Below are 17,008 nucleotides of genomic sequence, written 5' to 3' on the forward strand. Positions count from 1 at the left end.
TGTTTGGGGAATAATGCAAAGAGCAAATTGTCTGGTGGTGATGGAGAGCCAATGCATTGACTTATTACACCAGAGAAAAGTATAGTCACTTAGGGAAATAGTTGCAGCCACAACTGGGTTTTTTTTTAATTGCAACATGCTTTTAAAGCATAGTGCCTTTTCCATTGGTTTTGAGTGGGGCTGAGGGGTTTTGATATACTAGTCACTATAAAAATTTTCTAGTTGTCTAGACAGAAACTGTCATGTTTGAATAGGTTCAGTCAAAATATAGTGGTATCATATTAAGAAATCAACATAAAAGCAAATGTAAGACTCAGACTGCAATCCTAAGCAGAGTTATACCTTTCGAAGCCCATTGACTTCAATAGACTTACAAAGGTGGAACTGCTTAGTAGTGCTGCTGAACATCATCAGACCAAGACTGCCTTTAAAACCCCTTCTATATAATGCAAAGCAGTCATGTTGCATAGGACTACTAGATGGCACCATGGCATTCTAACAGGAAGTACATGAAAAGCGGAGGTCCAAATGCATTTAGATATATTATTTGAACACAATTACAATCAGAGGGAGTGAAGTACTGAAACCACTGGGACTTAAAATGCTTATCTTTGGCTAAATTCCCCCCTCCCCCATGCTTTCAAACCTAATGATTTATTGAACAGGTGATTCTATAAACTCTGTATCTTATTATTTCAGTGATAAAAACTTGCCAAGGTACTTTAATTGGTTTTGTATTAGTTGCCCATATCTAACAGTTTGCAAACTGAAGATACCTGAAAGGTTTTAGCCAGACAGGTAGTCTCACAAAGATATTAATAATTATCTATATCATATACCATGATTTTGCTAGTTATTCCTTGATGTGTAGTCTGCTTTGTCATTCTTGCTCAAGTTAACAAGTTTCTGAGTAGTTCCTTTGTAAATTCTAGAAGGCAAAGAAGATAGTAGTGTGGAAACTGGACTCTTAACTATCTTTTTCTTGCTAAGAAAAATGACTGCCTGGAAGCCTCAATGAGTTGCAAAATGTATCACCTCAGAGCATTGTCTTCAAAACATGTGATTCAGCAACCTTGCTAAAGCTAAGCAGGTCTGAGTTTGATCAGTGCCTGTATAGGAAATCACCAGGGAATCCAGTATGCAGTGCTTTGCAGTTCATACTAAATGAAAGTCAGAATATAAATGTAATTAAAATATCAATAGAGGGATGGATCCAAAGAACCATGAGCAGAACTCCACTGGCCGAATGGGCCCTTCCTTTCTCCTCTGCCTTCCTCCTCTTGTCTTCCGCATTTCTCTGTGCCCACCCAGAATCAGGGTCCTGAAGGTCAGGGGGACCCTCAGGAAAAATATGGGATGCAGCACAGCAGGCTGCTGGAGTGGAATATCTGTGCAAATTGCAGATCCCCTCTTCTGTCCTTGTAGCAGATGGACACTTCTGGATCCAACAAAAATTTCTGTCTAAAGGGAGGGAAAATATACCAGGTTTGTGGAGTATTGTAGAGCTTGTAAATTCATTCCTTGGTAAACTCTGCATACGTAAAGAATATCATTTTGATTTAAGTATTTCCATTTCAGAGCAACTTAAACATAAGGTTGTTAAAAGAAGAGGGGGGAAGCATCTCTTTATTGCTAACAGCGGTTTAATTAAGATTTTGTTTTACCTTGCAGGAAGGTGCTTGAGATGAGGAAGCATTTGAAGAAACTAAACAGATCTTTAACTGCCTGCAATGTGGAGATGCCAAGATTGCCTCTATAATGCACAGCTTTTTTGTCCAGCTTAGGACTTTGCATAAATCAACACAATCATAATAATTCTGATAAAAATACCAGTTTGTAGCGTAGAACCCATATTTTCTGAACCTCAGTCATCTTCAGTTATATGAACCCACAATGTGGCTCCATGTACAGTTGTGTCAAAGAACTGCGTTTGATTCCAAACACTGAGCTTGATCAAGCCTCTGGATGAGGTCCAGTCTCTGGTGGGTTTTGAAAGGCAAATATGCTGAAGAAAAACAAACTAGATTGCACAGGATAAACAGTGGGGCGGGACTTGAGATTAAAGATTGTTCTTCATGCTTCAAAAGATTGGATTTGGACTACTTATACACACTGTTGAAGATCTTGGAACTAAAATGACTTGCAAATTAATTGATATCAAATGAAAGGCATTAGAACTCTATTGTATGTTGTATTAATAATAATCTGTAACTAAGAGCGTAAGGTCTAGATACCACCTCTTACTTTAACAATTTGTAGGGTTTTCCCTATGAACTTCTGAGAAATATTGTAACCAACACAGGTACTTTTCTGGTTGGCAGAAGCACTTAATAGATGGATGGATTTAGACAGTCTACTCGCAAGCCATTGTGTGTGTGTAAAGTGCCGTCATTTTCATTTTAAATTCTGACTGGCCTGTAGAGGTATCTATGGCTTTCATTTAAACATTGTCCTTAATTTTAAAGGCATTTCACTATTGATAACATCAAATAATAAGTATAAAGGAGCCAGATGTGCCTGTACTGACATGTGCATTTTCATTTTCTTGAAGGTTTTAGAAGAGCTACCTCAGAGAATTGTTCAAGACAAAATGACAACCACTCCTGCTTCACAAGGTTACTTAAAACAGAAACACCAGGCTATGATGTTTGGGTATGTATGGCCTGATGTAAATGCCAAGGGATATTGGATGGTCCTAGGGTACTCTTCTCTTGACACCATAATACAGGATGGGTTAGGGTTATGAATGTATATATGTGCCATCAGAGCACAACTGACTTATGGTGACTCTAGCAAGGGGCTTTCAAGGCAAATGAGAAACAGAGGTGGTTTACCAGTGCCTTCCTCTGCAGAGTCTTCCTTGGTAGTCCTCCATCCAAGTACCAAGCCTGCTTAGCTTCTGAGATCTGATGAAATTGTGCTAAACCATGCCACTTTCCCTCCCAAGTTAGGGTTTCTATAAACTTTGGTAGAAAAGACAACACTGTTATGAGGTTGTTGCTATCTCCAATGAGGTTTCTTGGGAAAAAAGCATACACTTTATTCTTGCAAAGAAAAATTAAATAACTTTCTAAGGGAAATCTTTTTCCCCCTCTCTCATCAGCTGTCTCCTCAGACACTTCTCTCCCTTACAGAAAAATTCTCCAAAAGTAGTTTTCTCAACTGTGAGTTTTTCCAGTTGACCTGTACCCCAATATTTCAAGTTCTCAGTCCCTTCTACTCAGATGCACCTGCTATGTCTTATGCAGGAAGCAATACAGTTTTTAATGCTTATATAAATCAGGAGTCTTTTTCAAATCAATTATTTTTTCAACTGTGACTTAGGATATATCACACCACCAAAGTTAATTTTTATCATCTATATTTCTTGCACACCATAATCTTCTACTTGCAAAATTAAAACCCTCTTGTCAAAGCTCTCAGTTGGAAAATAATTTGTTTGGGCAATTCTATTTTCATCTGTAGTCATAGCATACACTACAAAAATTCCAAGAAATGTACAATATAATGAAATATTTTAGATTTACCAAATTAAAAAAGAACTGCTTTCATTGTTCTAAAGCATACATTTCTTCCCACAATTGAGAGCTGATGTGTTGTAGTGGTTAGAGTGTTGGAGAGTTTGGGACGCTGGCAGCCTCTTAGAGCAGCAGAGAAGGGTGCTGGGGCAGTGATAGAAATGGAACAGAGATTTAGAGTCAAACTCAGGAGGCTCAGATGAGCTGCAGACCAGTTAGTGAATATGCACACCCAGTGAATATTAACCATTGGGAGGCCTTTTCTTGGTTGGAGGAAGCTGCAGAGGTTTCAGCGTTAAGGCTTTTTTGTATATTTTGAACAGAATGCAAGAGCTACAGGAACAAATGAAAATAGTAGCTCACAATCTGCAGCTCAACAACAGCATCATCCAGCAGTAAGAGGCTCTGAAATTTCATGGTAGCCTACACAATTGTGCCTAAGCAATGGTATCAAGCTTACTTGAAAACAATGATCTGATGTGCATTTAAAGAAAGTGTCTACTTCCCCCACAGTAAAACAGACAAGATCAGGCCAAAGGGTAAAATAATGTCTTTGCAGAGTTGATGATAAAGTTAATTTCTCTCTATATCCTATTCCTGTAAATTTATAATATTTACAGTGAAATCCTAAGCAGAGTTACTCCAGTCTAAACCTGTTGGTTTCAATGGGCTTTGACTGGAGTAACTCTGCTTAGGATTTCACTGTTAGTCTGTGAGGGCTCTAATGTGGGTAACAACATTTATAAACAAATGATGAAATTGCTAAGGGAAATTAAAAGTCAAAATAGCAATGAGGAACTAAAATGGCCTTTGCTTACCAAGCCCAAATGAATGCCAGACCAAATCGCTTCTGGAAGATGCTCACTCACGGCTCTGCATTCAAACACTTCCTGGAGGAGATTATCAAGAAACTACTTTGTGGTGATTGAAGAGATGAGGTCAGAGTGTAAATTGGAAGATCTATTGAGTTCCTTCCAACCATGTACAGGTCTGGTATGGTGCTGTTTCCTGTGACATGAGAGACTCACAACGAACTGCTGGTAGGGTGCAAGTCTCACATCAATATCATTATTTAGAGGAGCACCTAAATTATGCATCAAAACAATTCCCAGCTCCATGCCCAGAGATTCACAGTAAAAAAATAAAAACCTGGGGTTATGTTTCTTCACTGGTGCCATGGGACTTGGGGCATGTTGCTGCACTGGTGCCAAAAGTGACAACTTGACATCCTTGTGTAATCAGTCTAGCCCTGGCTTTGTGATTGTGTGTGTGTGTGTGTGTGTATATATGGTGGGAATATAGATCAAGAGGAAACAGTCTCTTAAGCATGCCAGGACTTAGCTGTGTTAAGAATGTCAGAATACATGCATGTCCTTCGCCCTTGTCAGAAGTTTCCTTTGGTCATCTACACATCTCCCTTCCTTTCTTACAGAGTATTTAATTCCTCACAAGAGGCTTAACTTTTTTTTCAAGTTAGAAAACTATAAACTAATTTTGAACATACCAGGAGAACTCTGTTTAGCTGTGCATATCTGATTGTCATAATTAAAAATAAGCCTATTCAAGTTGCTCATTCAGAGGGGGGATTCTTGACAGTACTTAACCTGCGCTACTAAAAAGTGACATGAGAATAATTCAGATTAGTGAGACCGAGGTCCTTTTTTCTTGTGGGTGTCCCTTTGCTTCTGTGGCTATTTAAACAAAATCCGAAGCAGACTGCTGTGGAAGTGGGAGAATCATTGGGGAGGGTTACTGCTGTAATATTTCTGTTTAGAAAAAAACAAAACAAAACAGAAAACTGAACAAAAATCTCTAATCTAAACCTTCTTCTCTGACGTTGTTCCTGTAGGTTTAATGGCTTTGAATCCACATCGGACTTGAAAGGGAGAGAGTAGTTTTCAAATCCTGAAACAATATTGCAGCATGGGCAAATCAGTTTTCATCCAACACTTGAAATCCTCAGAATTTTGTATCAGAAATATCAACGTATTCTACCTCCTTACTCTAGCACTTTGGTGTGGTTTTGTACCACTAATCCAATTAATCTGCATAGTGTGGTCATATTTCCTGGCTTTGAGAGCTGACAAATTTTGAGCATCCCAACAAGTGCATGCTGAGAAAAGATTCATTTGCAAATGTCTGCTTGTCCTGCAGCTGTAATAAGCGGGAGCACTGCCAAGCTAGCAAGCTGACTTTTTTGTAGTGTTCATTATTCAAAAGGATAAATACATATGTCCTCAGTAAGGATGTAGACATTGGGGCTTCTAGGAGCACATCTGAATTCTTTATTTGTCTCTGAATGGGAATGCTTTGGGGATGATTCCCCTGGAAGGATGCATACAGAAAATGATAATCCATGTGGAGATATACACAGAAAAGATTCTTCAGCAAAGAATATTCTCATGTGCTAAGTACACCAATGGTTCATCATGCTATGTCTTACCCCAGGACTCCAGTGTCTTAAGTCTTTTAGTCAGATTTTGCTCATTGCTGATTTCTTCTGGTGGTTTACTACAGAAGAATGATTTGTCCTCTGAGTCTGGGGGGACAGGAGATATATGATAAGAGATGATATCCCTTATAAATAAAAGAATAAAATAAATAAGGGTGTATGTTATGAGCAATGATGACCTCTCTGATGATGTCACTTTTAATGTTCTTTATATATATATTATATTATTATAATAATATATATATAAAGAGCATTAAAAGTTAAAAATATTTGCAGTATCCAGTTCTTTCATAATGAACAGCATTTTTGCTAACATTATTATTATTAGGAATTCCCCCAAATTGTCACTACAGCTCCATACATATGGAGACTCTGCTTATAGGAATTGGCCATATCTATACATTACACTACGTTGCAGATACCTGGAGAAGCTGACTAGTCCACTGGGTGGGCTGGGAGGTAAGACACGCACCTCTGTAGGTAGGGCCTGCATATCTTCTGAACCAGTAACTCTCTGTCTTGAAGAAAATGTCAATTCTGATTGATTGTGTTACAGGCTTATGTGATAAAAGTTTTTTAGATTTTCAGAGGTAGCATCTCTCCCAAATGAGAGGGATTGTTAGGCTGTGGCAAACAGCAAAAATGAGTATCAGTCACTCAGATGCTCTGGGTGCAGAATTTTGAATTAATGTATAGGATATTGGTCAATGTTTTCCATGTATTTCAAACTTCCCAACGGCAGTAACTATGACCTTCTCTATACGAGCAGATACATGGTGACTTTCTGATACTTGATTACTGTAAACTTAACAAATGACAACTAAATATGTAAACTGACTCTACTGGAAAATATTGTGAGTTCTTTTCTGTGGTATTTGATCTGTTATGACCCATTCAAACATGTAACAAGTCATCACTTGATATTTCTAGTCACCGACCACAAAACATGTGATTCTTCCTGAACTGTCCCAGTTTTAACTTAGACCCTAGATGTATTTTTTTAATTCGCTGCCATTGCATCTGAGAAGCCATGGATAGTATGTCAAATTCTTTCATGACATAAATGGGCAGTTAACAAAGGTTAAGCCAACTAAATAATGGGATGAGAGACTTCCAGCCTCTTTTTAAAATGTTTTGTTTTGCTTCATCTCTGTTGACGCCACTTTACTCATTTGACAGTAGCCATGCTACTGCTGCTTTTACATGTAAAAGAAAATTAATCAATGGAACAAACTAGGGTAAAATGGTACTTATTGTTTGGAGAACAATTTTTAAGTGGACTTTGTTTCCCTGCTATTTTTGTATGTGGTGTCAATACATTATGCGGGCGTGGGGCGGGCGGGCAGGGAAACAAACTTATTTGAGAAATGGCCATTGTGGCCCTTGAATGAGAGGCAGAATCTTTGGGTTTCTTCTCCTTGATTTCTAGTTGTATGTCCAGTAAGAAGGTTGTCATTGTTCTCAGGAGAACCATAAAAGAACTGTAGTGTAGTAATATGATGGCCCTGGTGGTGACTATATGATCACTGAAAGGCCACATCACACATGACATGTTTTAGGTGTATATACCCAAGAAGCTGTAAGTGTTCATGTAAGACTGTTACAAACAATATATATTGTACAAATATACTAATCAACTACTAGGATTCTGTGTAGTAGTACAATCGTATCACATATGCAACACAATCCTGTTCTTCTGTGGGGGTGAAAACACCAAGGAGTTTTATTTGGTGGGGTTGTGCTGACTGCCTCCACATCTAGGTCCAGATCTAGTTCTGACCAGGCACCCACATGCCTGGGCACTGCCTCTCCTGTGTAAGCCCCTATGCCAGCAGCAGCCAGGAGATCAATCCCGGCTCATATTCATTTTTTAAGGATGTTGCTTTGAAAGCTTAGAAATGTTCGAAATAAATGACTCTGCCCTTCCTTGTGTAGCATTTAGGTTTGCCTCTGAGTAATATGTGACATTGTCTCAAAGGCTGTGCCTCAGTTTTTGTACAGTTTCCTTTCAACAGATACCCCTAATGAGCTGCTTGTTCTACTCTGGTGCAAGAAACTGAGCAAAAATATGTACATGTGAGGGCCCAGTCTCAGCCTTTATTTTTTATCCTGAACTGCCTGGATTGGCCTTGCTGAGTTGAGCCAGTCAGTGTTACTTAGAAGGCCTGGCTGGGGGTTCAGATGTTTCAAGTTTTCTTCTGGAAACAAGCCAATGAAAGACATGCATGATGGAGATGCCTTGTTGTTGCAAATATAATTAATTATAAATATTTTTTTCTCTTTTCCACAATGGAGTAGGCGATCAGTGCCCTTCTAAGCTCCTTCATATGGCCTTGGCACTTGGTGTGCATAAGAAGCGTTGAACTAAGAAAGGGAATAAAGGTAGGAAGCTACCACTGAAATAATATGTTTGGCTGCAGTCCAGGAGCACTGTCCATCTAGATGTGGACCACAAGAACAGATATACACTCCCTGGGACATTTTATTCCTCCCCCTTTTCCAGCACCAACTTCTCATACAGCTTCCAAAATTATATTTGAATTTTCCTCTAGTTACTGGCCCCCTTTACACAAACATGCACACATATAGAAGCTGAGCTGAATGGAATTACTGCTTCAATGTTGTATCTCACAAAACTACAATTTATGTGTGGCTATTGCAGCTGAGCACAAGGGTCTCCCCATCTAATCAGCTCTGCACACGTTGCATTTCCATGAGAGGGTACCAAGGATAAAATAATTTGGGGGTGGAGGGTAGCCATTTTAATCTGTTGCAGCAAAATTAAACAGAAGTCCAGTGGCCCTTTTAAGGACCAATAACGTTTATTCCAGCATAAGCTTTTGTGAGTCAGAGCTCACTTCCTCAATGCCCCTGAGGACATGAGCTGTGAAGCTGCTAGTCTTTAAGGAGCCACTGGACTTCTGTTTATTTATGTCCTGTTTTTCTCCCCGATTGGGAACCTAAGAGGCTTCCATGTGGACTAGAGTATGCATGTTTATGAAGGAGTGCGGTGGTCGAACATGGCTTGTCAAGAGCCATGCAAGGCTACTAAATGGAGCCCTCTGAGCACAATCATTTTCCATGTTGTCCTCTGGATCATATTAGTAAGTATGCTTTTGCAAATTAAGACATGCAAATCTGACATGACAGTAAATATTGGATTAAGCATTTGAAAAAGTCTTGAAAATGTATGAAATGCAATCAAGTGACATATAAACAATTTTCAAAAGACTACTGCTTCACTACTACAAACCTAGAAAACTGCCTTAGAAGGAGGTGATAGGAGGTGCACAAATAGTGAACAGCACCCCCCCCCCCCCATTCTCCTCCCCAACTGTCCCTTTCTGAAGTGGCTTCTCTTTAACACTACTTTTGGGGTACAATTATGTGTGTTTGTGTGCATTGGACATAATAGCCCTGAGATTAGAGCTGGGGGGAGGTAACTGATACAGTGAGATAATGGAAGATAAACTGAGTTTTCTGTAGCAAATGGATTTTGTTGAAAAAATATTTTTAGATAAGTGGGGAGGCATATTGCTTGCAAGGACTTGTTATGATCCCTGCCATTTCTTTTAACTTTGGACTTCAGGAGGCTATCATTGGAGGATATCTGCTGTATGCTGACTCAGCTGTATGCCAGCAAACACAATGTGACAAGCAATGATATAGGAAGCCCAGGGGGTCTCTGGGGGTGCAAAGCATTAAGATGATATCGGGAAGCTATTTGCCATCAGAGGAGCAGCTGCAGCCTCCTTGCCTTGCCCCCTATTCAGTCTGCTTAGGAAGTGATTTATGGGCCCAGACCCCAATGGATGGCATGCAGGCAAAACGAAAGGTCTCCAAGCTGCAGATGGAGCTAAATGTTGTAGTGATAAATGCGGGCTGCAGAAAAATGGAATGGTTGTGCTGCTGGATGTTGGAATATGTCCTCCCCTTTTGGAGGAGCAATTTTTTAAATGAGGAGTATGAGAGTTTAAAAGGAATTCCCTTGGCACTCCTTTCCCCCCACCCCTTAGAAATAAATCACTTGTCTATGGACTATTAATTTCCTTCTGTGCTAATAATGCGTCCTCTAGGCTGAGTGGCAGTGAATTGTCAGAGTAGGCACCTGCCCCTGGGCTGCAACACAAGTGACTGAAGGGAGGCCTGCCATGTCCAAACTGACTTGACCTACAAAGCTAAATTAACTTAAAGCGCTTTTCAGCTCTTCCATTTTTGATGGCCACCTGAAAAATGCCAGTTCTGAAAGGGTATCAGGTTTCTGAGGTGAAAAACTGGCAGTATTAAATGTGGTTGCATCTGCCATTTGGTGGCCATGCTGAAAAGTTGATTTACTATCTAATTCCAACCTTTCTGCAATTTGAAATTCATGTGAGATTTCATTGAGAGAAGTCAAATGCATGAAATGACATTCCTAAGTATTTGGGAAAAATATCAAAGTAGTGGAAGCGAATAGTGTCCCCTCCACACATATGTGCATGTGTATGCACATAGCATTTTAGAACTGTTTGCCACACTGGAAGACTGTATGAATGAAGCTGCAATGTGGAGAGCCAACCTGAGAAGAGCCATACAAATGACACACACTTAAAGCTGCTTCCTAACAGTGTTAGGAACTGTATCATGTTGAGAGCAAGTTTGGTGTAGTGGTTAAGAGTGCGGGACTCTAATCTGGAGAGCCGGGTTTGATTCCCCACTCCCCCACTTGAAGCCAGCTGGGTGACCTTGGGCTAGTCACAGTTCTCTGGAGCTCTCTCAGCCCCGCCCACCTCACAGGGTGTTTGTTGTGGGGATAACAATAACATACTTTGTAAACCGCTCCGAGTGGGCATTAAGTTGTCCTGAAGGGTGGTATATAAATTGAATGTCGTTGTTGTTGTTGTTGTTATTAAATGTCTCCCATGCTCAATGCATTTAAACTGCATCACGTTTAAATGTCTCCCATGCTCAATAGGTGTGCCAAAGTTGGTGGGAGGCGTTGCTGACATCCAAGGAGTTGCATAGGTAATAGAAATGTCATGTGCCCTTTTTATTTTAACAACAAAAAAGAACCCATCCAAGGTACTTAGATGACATGCCTTAGAATAAGACTCTTCATCATCTTGGAGTGACCATATTTTTCAGCCTGAGGCAACTTGACAGCCTACTTTGTGATCATGATCTAAAAAGACTAAAATGGGTCCAATCTCTCATCCTGAATTCAGGTTCATTTATGGCTTTCAAGTCTATCTTTTCAACTTCTGACAGTGAAGTTGCATTAACCTTAAATAAAAAGTGTTTTGCTGAGCTTTCATGATAGATATGACTGTCTCTCTGCTTTATAGTTGCTTCTGTTGACCAGGGAGCAATCTGTCCAGGGAAGAAAGGTTCTCTGTGTGAATCTCCACAGCACCTTATGCAAGAGACTATTGCAAAGGGGGGGGGCATTTAGAAAGAGGGGAAGCACATCCTCTCCCCTGTCCGCAGATGACACAGCAGTAATAATTTATTCTTGGAAAGGGTGGCTGAGTAAGTAGAGCTGAACTTGCCTCTCTCTCCATTGAACTGGCTGGCTCTATATCTAATTCTGAACCTAGTTCCCATGTGGATAGAAATATCCAAAGAATGGAGCCAGGTGTGCAGATGAAACATTTTCCTACAAATGCAGGGGAACTCCAAGGCTTGTAGAAAATTCCAAAACATAAAATAATATATATATATATATATATATATATATATATATATATATATATATATATATATATATATTAAAAATGAGATCTCACCATGGTTCTTCTTAGCAAGATCTCAGCTGTCATTTTAGAGAATGGAGGCGCAGCCACCCACCCCCATGTGATCCAGGCATGCAGGGAAGGAGGAGTGAAAGCTGCTGCCTCCCTCCACCACCAGTGCTGTCGGTGGGCAACGAGGAGAAGGTTGGTGGAGGCAGTGGAGCGGCAAGTGAGCAGATTGGCCAGTGAGTGGGAAGGGATGGAGGCCCCATAGCCTGAAAGCCTCCATAAACTCTCCCTTTTTTCTGCTTCCTTCTCTCCTTCCTACCCACCAGCCAGCCTACCTTTATCTGCCCCCAAGTCTTCAGCTTTCTCCCCTTATCACCCCCACCTCCTAGCTGTCTCTCTCTGAAAACTCTGTAGTGCTGGCTACCAAGCTGGGTCCTGTTGAGGGGGGACCCACAGCAACTTGCAGAGGGGGCACCTTAATTCCCACTGTATCCCACTCCCCACACTATTTCCTCTTTCTTTCTTTATATCTTCAACTTCCCCTGCTTCTTTTTCTCCTTCCCACCCACCAATTCACCAGCAATTTTTTCCTTACAGCAACCATGTCAGATAAGTTAGGCTGAGAACAAGTAACTAGCCCGAAGCAGCAGAGTGGGGATTTAAACCTGGATTTCTCAGATTCTAGTCCAAAATGTGAACCATGATAGCCAGCAGCTATACTTGGATGATTCGTGCAAGTTGTTTGGCGGCGGCTGAGTCCTCCCTCAAAGGCCAAACCAGCCCTGTACAGGGCCCTGCCCCTGCCATTTAATGAACGGAACTAAGGCTGGAAGATGGCAATACTGTTGTAGTTGCTTAAAACGGCCACTGAGAGCATTTGTTTCTTAAAACTACAGGCAACATTTCTATCATTTTGCAGGTTTTACCCCCCCCCCTTTTTTTTAATTTCAGATTTTTGTGCAAACCTGTGGCTTTTCTCAGATTTGTAGAAAGATATTTCTTGTCCGTTCATAGCTCCATTCTTAGGATTTAAGTATCCACAGATTTTCCTATGCTGAGAATTAAATATATTGATTTCTAGCTCTTATATGATTGCCTTTTGAAAATGAAAGAGGGCTGCTTAGCTGCACACTATTTGATGGATTGGTCCTCTGCACAGAATAATGTCATTTTTCTACTAGTAAAACCTGGCCAGTAATATCTTTTGGCTTTTCATAAAAGAGCTTTCTGAAACTCTTCACTGCTATCATAGCTAAACTACCATAAAGCCACAGTTATCAAATGGGCACTCCCTCAGTGTACAGGAAATGGGAATCTTTGTGCACGCATACTTGGCTTACTGTCCCTAATGCTTGCCCTTTATAACATTTTTTTTCCTTCTGACTTCAATAAATGCAGGATTGTCTGCTCAAAACAGTAGGTGTTCCTCCAGCTTCCCTATAATTTTTCAAGATCTGGTCACTGTGCCATGCAGCCCTGCTGGGTTTGCTAAGTAAATTAACCAGAGTTTCCAACCAGTTTCTCTTGGCACATGTAGACATGCTGACACATGGAAACAGAACCATATTCCCTCTCAACAAAACATGTGTTCTGTGCAAATGTAGTATAGGTGTCTGATTCTGAAAGAGTTTGTAGAAAATGAATACTACATAGAGCTTTGAAAGTATGGTTTTTGAATGAGATGATAGAAGAATTCCCAGATGAAGGAAGAAAAGTATTACAGAAAGTTTGAGTTTTATAATTGTTCGGTTCTTGGCATTTCCAGTTAAATAAATCAGGTAGTAGTTGATGTGAAAAGATGTCTCCCTTGAGAGCTGATGCCAGTTAGAGTAGAAAATACTGAGCTTGATAGACCAACACTCAGTATAGAGCAGCTTTATGTGTGTTTCCATGTCAGAATCCTCTATTGGACAAAAGGTCCCATGGAGTCGTTGCTGCATTTCCTTTAGCCGCTGGGACAAGACGTATAGGAGAGATTTAAGAGACTAAGTTCTCAGAATCTCACCTCTCCAGAGCTTCTCTTGCCAAGATTATCGTTAAAAGGGAAGAAGGTATCAGCCCTGGTTCCCAGACCAACAGCAGCCTCTGGCACCATAATAATTTCTAGTAAAAAGTGGATTGATCATATCTATTACATGTAGTCACCACCTACGTGTTTTTTCAGCAGGGAGTACATACTTGTAGATTTTTTCTGCATGCTGGTTCATGTTCAGTGCCTCACAATCCAATTAAACATTAAAGGGAACTATTCATGATTCCCAGAAAGGAAAATTTCATTGCAAACCTATTTTTCCACAGCTCTTCCAACATTGTTTTGCAGGAATGTGATTGGAAGGAAAACGAGGATTTTTGTTTTCTCATACATCCAAGAGAGCTTTTTCTGTCATCGTCAGACACATAATACATTATAAATGGACATGGACAGAGATTACAACAACAACAACAATCTCAAAATGGTGATTATCTAACATGATGAAACTGGAACTATAAGTCTCATGGCTTATCCTCACCTACTCTGGAAATCATTAAATCCAACATGATGTTTATAAAATGCACATTTATTTTCACGTCTTCTTTTGTGCCATAGCTAGCTAGTTCCCTTGTGCTTTGCTTTCTACAATGGATGTTCAAAGACAGACTGACCATTATGGTGGTAGGTGAGAAGCTGTGGCTTACTTGTAGAGCCCATATTTGATACAAAGAAGGTGTCATATAGATGATATAGGGGCTCACAGACTTACTGGTTGGCAATGTTGTAGCTAGGAGATGAGGCTGGGGCAGAGGGCAGGCTCTTGTCCGCAGTGAGGGGCACATGCTAGGAGGAGCAGCGAAGGAGCATAGGCCTGGATCCTCTCTACTTGCCCCTCATGGTCCATGCCACAATTCCTGTTGGATGGCAGAAGAGGACTGAAAGTCTCCTTCCCTTTCTTGGCACCAGCTGGGGCTGAGGTTGCGTGTCACTTGGGACAATTTCAAGGCATTGGGCTGGATCCACCGAGGTGAGTTGTGCTGACTGGGTGCCTCACCTTCACTTTCAGGGTCATCTTAAGGAATCTGGGGAAAGCCAGAGAATATGTACCTGGGTTGGCCATTGCAGGCTTTACCCTGGGTGGCAGAGACCACTGGAGTCACACCTGGACAGGTGCTATACCCTCTGCTGTCCCACAGTGCTCAGCAGGTGTGCTGGAGAATGTGTGCCATTAAGGGGCAAGGGGCTACTTGATGTAGAGGATCTGTTTGTCAGACTGTGGCTAAATAAGGCTCTCACTACAGGGTTCCCTTTAGAAGCAAACACAAGTCCATTGTTTGGAAAAGGAAACTTTACTGCAGAAAAGGTCCATTATAGTCCACTGTCCTGAATAGGAGACTCAGGATGGTACATGATCATTGTTACCAATGAAGGGCAAAGTATTAGGTACAGAGTGACAATACCCATCTGGATTTGCCTCCCCCCACAGTTCTCAAAACAACATCTCTCAGTCCTGGGAAGCTGCTCTCCTTCAAGGCCAATGCTTGGTGGAACGGTGTTAGACAAAACAGTCGCCTCCGGTGGGAACGCTGCCTGGGAACTGGTGCACCTGGGAAGAAAGCACTTAAACACTAGAAGCATTAGAAAATGGAGTCAGTACAGTTTAGATATACACTGGATCTGACACTGTTACCCTATGCACCCCAATGCTCCAATGGCTGTAATCAATAAAGTTGTAGCCTGTTTTCATCCAAAGACGGTGTGTCATGTAGTCTTTGCCTGAGCACCAGCCTCACATTTAGCCTTTGCAGGCATAAGCAAGGACTTTTCTCAGAAACCCAGAAAAGCCTCTACTTTTTCTGCTATCAAACACAGGAAATTATCTCCACAGAGAGGGGACTTCCTCTGGATTAAACTGAGTGTGAAAAACATCTGGGGATTTTCCTAAGGTCTCACTTGAATTAGAGAAAGGATTTGAAAGTGAAACCTTTTCTCATATAACCATTTGTCCAGAGCTTGTGCATTCTGAACACATTGCTGAAGCTTAGGAAAACCCAGATTTCACAGGTTAAAATGAAGCAGTTTTTTTTTAAAGCATTCTCTTTGGACCTTGTGATGCATGAGCCCTGACAGTTCCAAAACTGGATTCATTCGCTCAGGATACAATTATAGATTGCAAAATTTCTCTTCGTCTAAGAGGTCACTTCTACTCCCTGGCAGAATATGTGACATTATGTTTCAGTATTAGGCTGAGAGAAAGTGTGAAAAATCTGACTTCTGAAGAATAGGGAGAAACCCTAACAAAGTTGTGAGGTTCAGTTCACACACAGTTGTGTACATGATCAAACTGTGAGGTTAATGTGCACAGATGGTACACAATGGGAGTAGCTTGCATTTCTCTGGAAACGATTGCATTTTTCCAAGACAGTGGTCCTGATCCTGACTAGACATGGGCATGAACAGCATTACGAATGGAAAAAAACCCACAAACAGCCCGTTCATCTGTTCGCGAACAAGCTGTTCGTGAGGCTCCATTCTAAATGAACAAATGGTCGTTGCAAGCCTCGTTCGTTGCCTTCGTCAGCCGTTTGTCAAGCCAGGCAGTCTGGGGTCTTTCAATCAATTCCCCTGGTAACGGCAGGGACTGAACTCTGTCTGAACTCCTTCTGGCTTTCCTTCTGGCTTTAACCCTTCAAAGTACTTCCAGCAGAGAGTCCCGTTTTTGCTACTGTGAAAATGACAACAAAGGGAAGGACTCATGGATCATGCCTTTCCCGGGGTTCAATCTCTCTGAAACTTGGAGGGTGTTCGGAGGACAGTGTGGACTACGTCCCCAGCAAATTTGGTGGGTATTGGACATCGGGAAGGTCAGTTTGTAACCCCTCAAAGTAGCTTCCAGCAGAGAGTCCCGTTTTTGCCACTGTGAAGGGAAAATGACAACAAAGGGAAGGACCCATGCATCATACCTTTCCCGGGGTGCAATCTCTCTGAAACTTGGGAGGTCTTTGAAGGACAGTGAGGACTATGTCCCCTGCAAATTTGGTGGGTATTGGACATCGGGAAGGTAAGTTTATGGGGTGTTTAAAGGGCCCTGCCCCTTGCACGTGGCAGGAAATGGCCATTTAAACTATCAGCTGGCAGGCGGCAGGGGGGAATTCCTCCTGCCACCTAATAGTTTAAAGGTGTCTTTAAGGGGCCACGGACAACGAATGTGTTTGTGAACAGGATCATGTTCGTTACTGTTTGTTGTTCGTTGTTTGTGGATGGCAATGAACAATGAACAGCTTGTTCAGGGTTTTTCCCCCCGTTGATGCCCATGTCTAATCCTGACCACAAAAATGGATGCAAA

The 17,008-nt window shown here is 41.2% G+C and overlaps 1 protein-coding gene across 1 annotated transcript in view; it reads left to right on the forward strand.

Moving 5' to 3' along the window:
- IKBKE (inhibitor of nuclear factor kappa B kinase subunit epsilon) overlaps positions 1-3,917 on the forward strand; it is a 33,179-nt gene extending 29,262 nt beyond the window's left edge. The window contains 4 exon segments of the mRNA XM_054980423.1: positions 1,672-1,737; positions 1,739-1,773; positions 2,559-2,652; positions 3,842-3,917. Coding sequence (XP_054836398.1) covers positions 1,672-1,737; positions 1,739-1,773; positions 2,559-2,652; positions 3,842-3,917 — 271 coding nt within the window.
- Positions 3,918-17,008: the final 13,091 nt, after the last annotated feature.

Source organism: Eublepharis macularius, chromosome 5 (genome assembly GCF_028583425.1).
Source record: "Eublepharis macularius isolate TG4126 chromosome 5, MPM_Emac_v1.0, whole genome shotgun sequence".
NCBI lineage: Eukaryota > Metazoa > Chordata > Lepidosauria > Squamata > Eublepharidae > Eublepharis > Eublepharis macularius.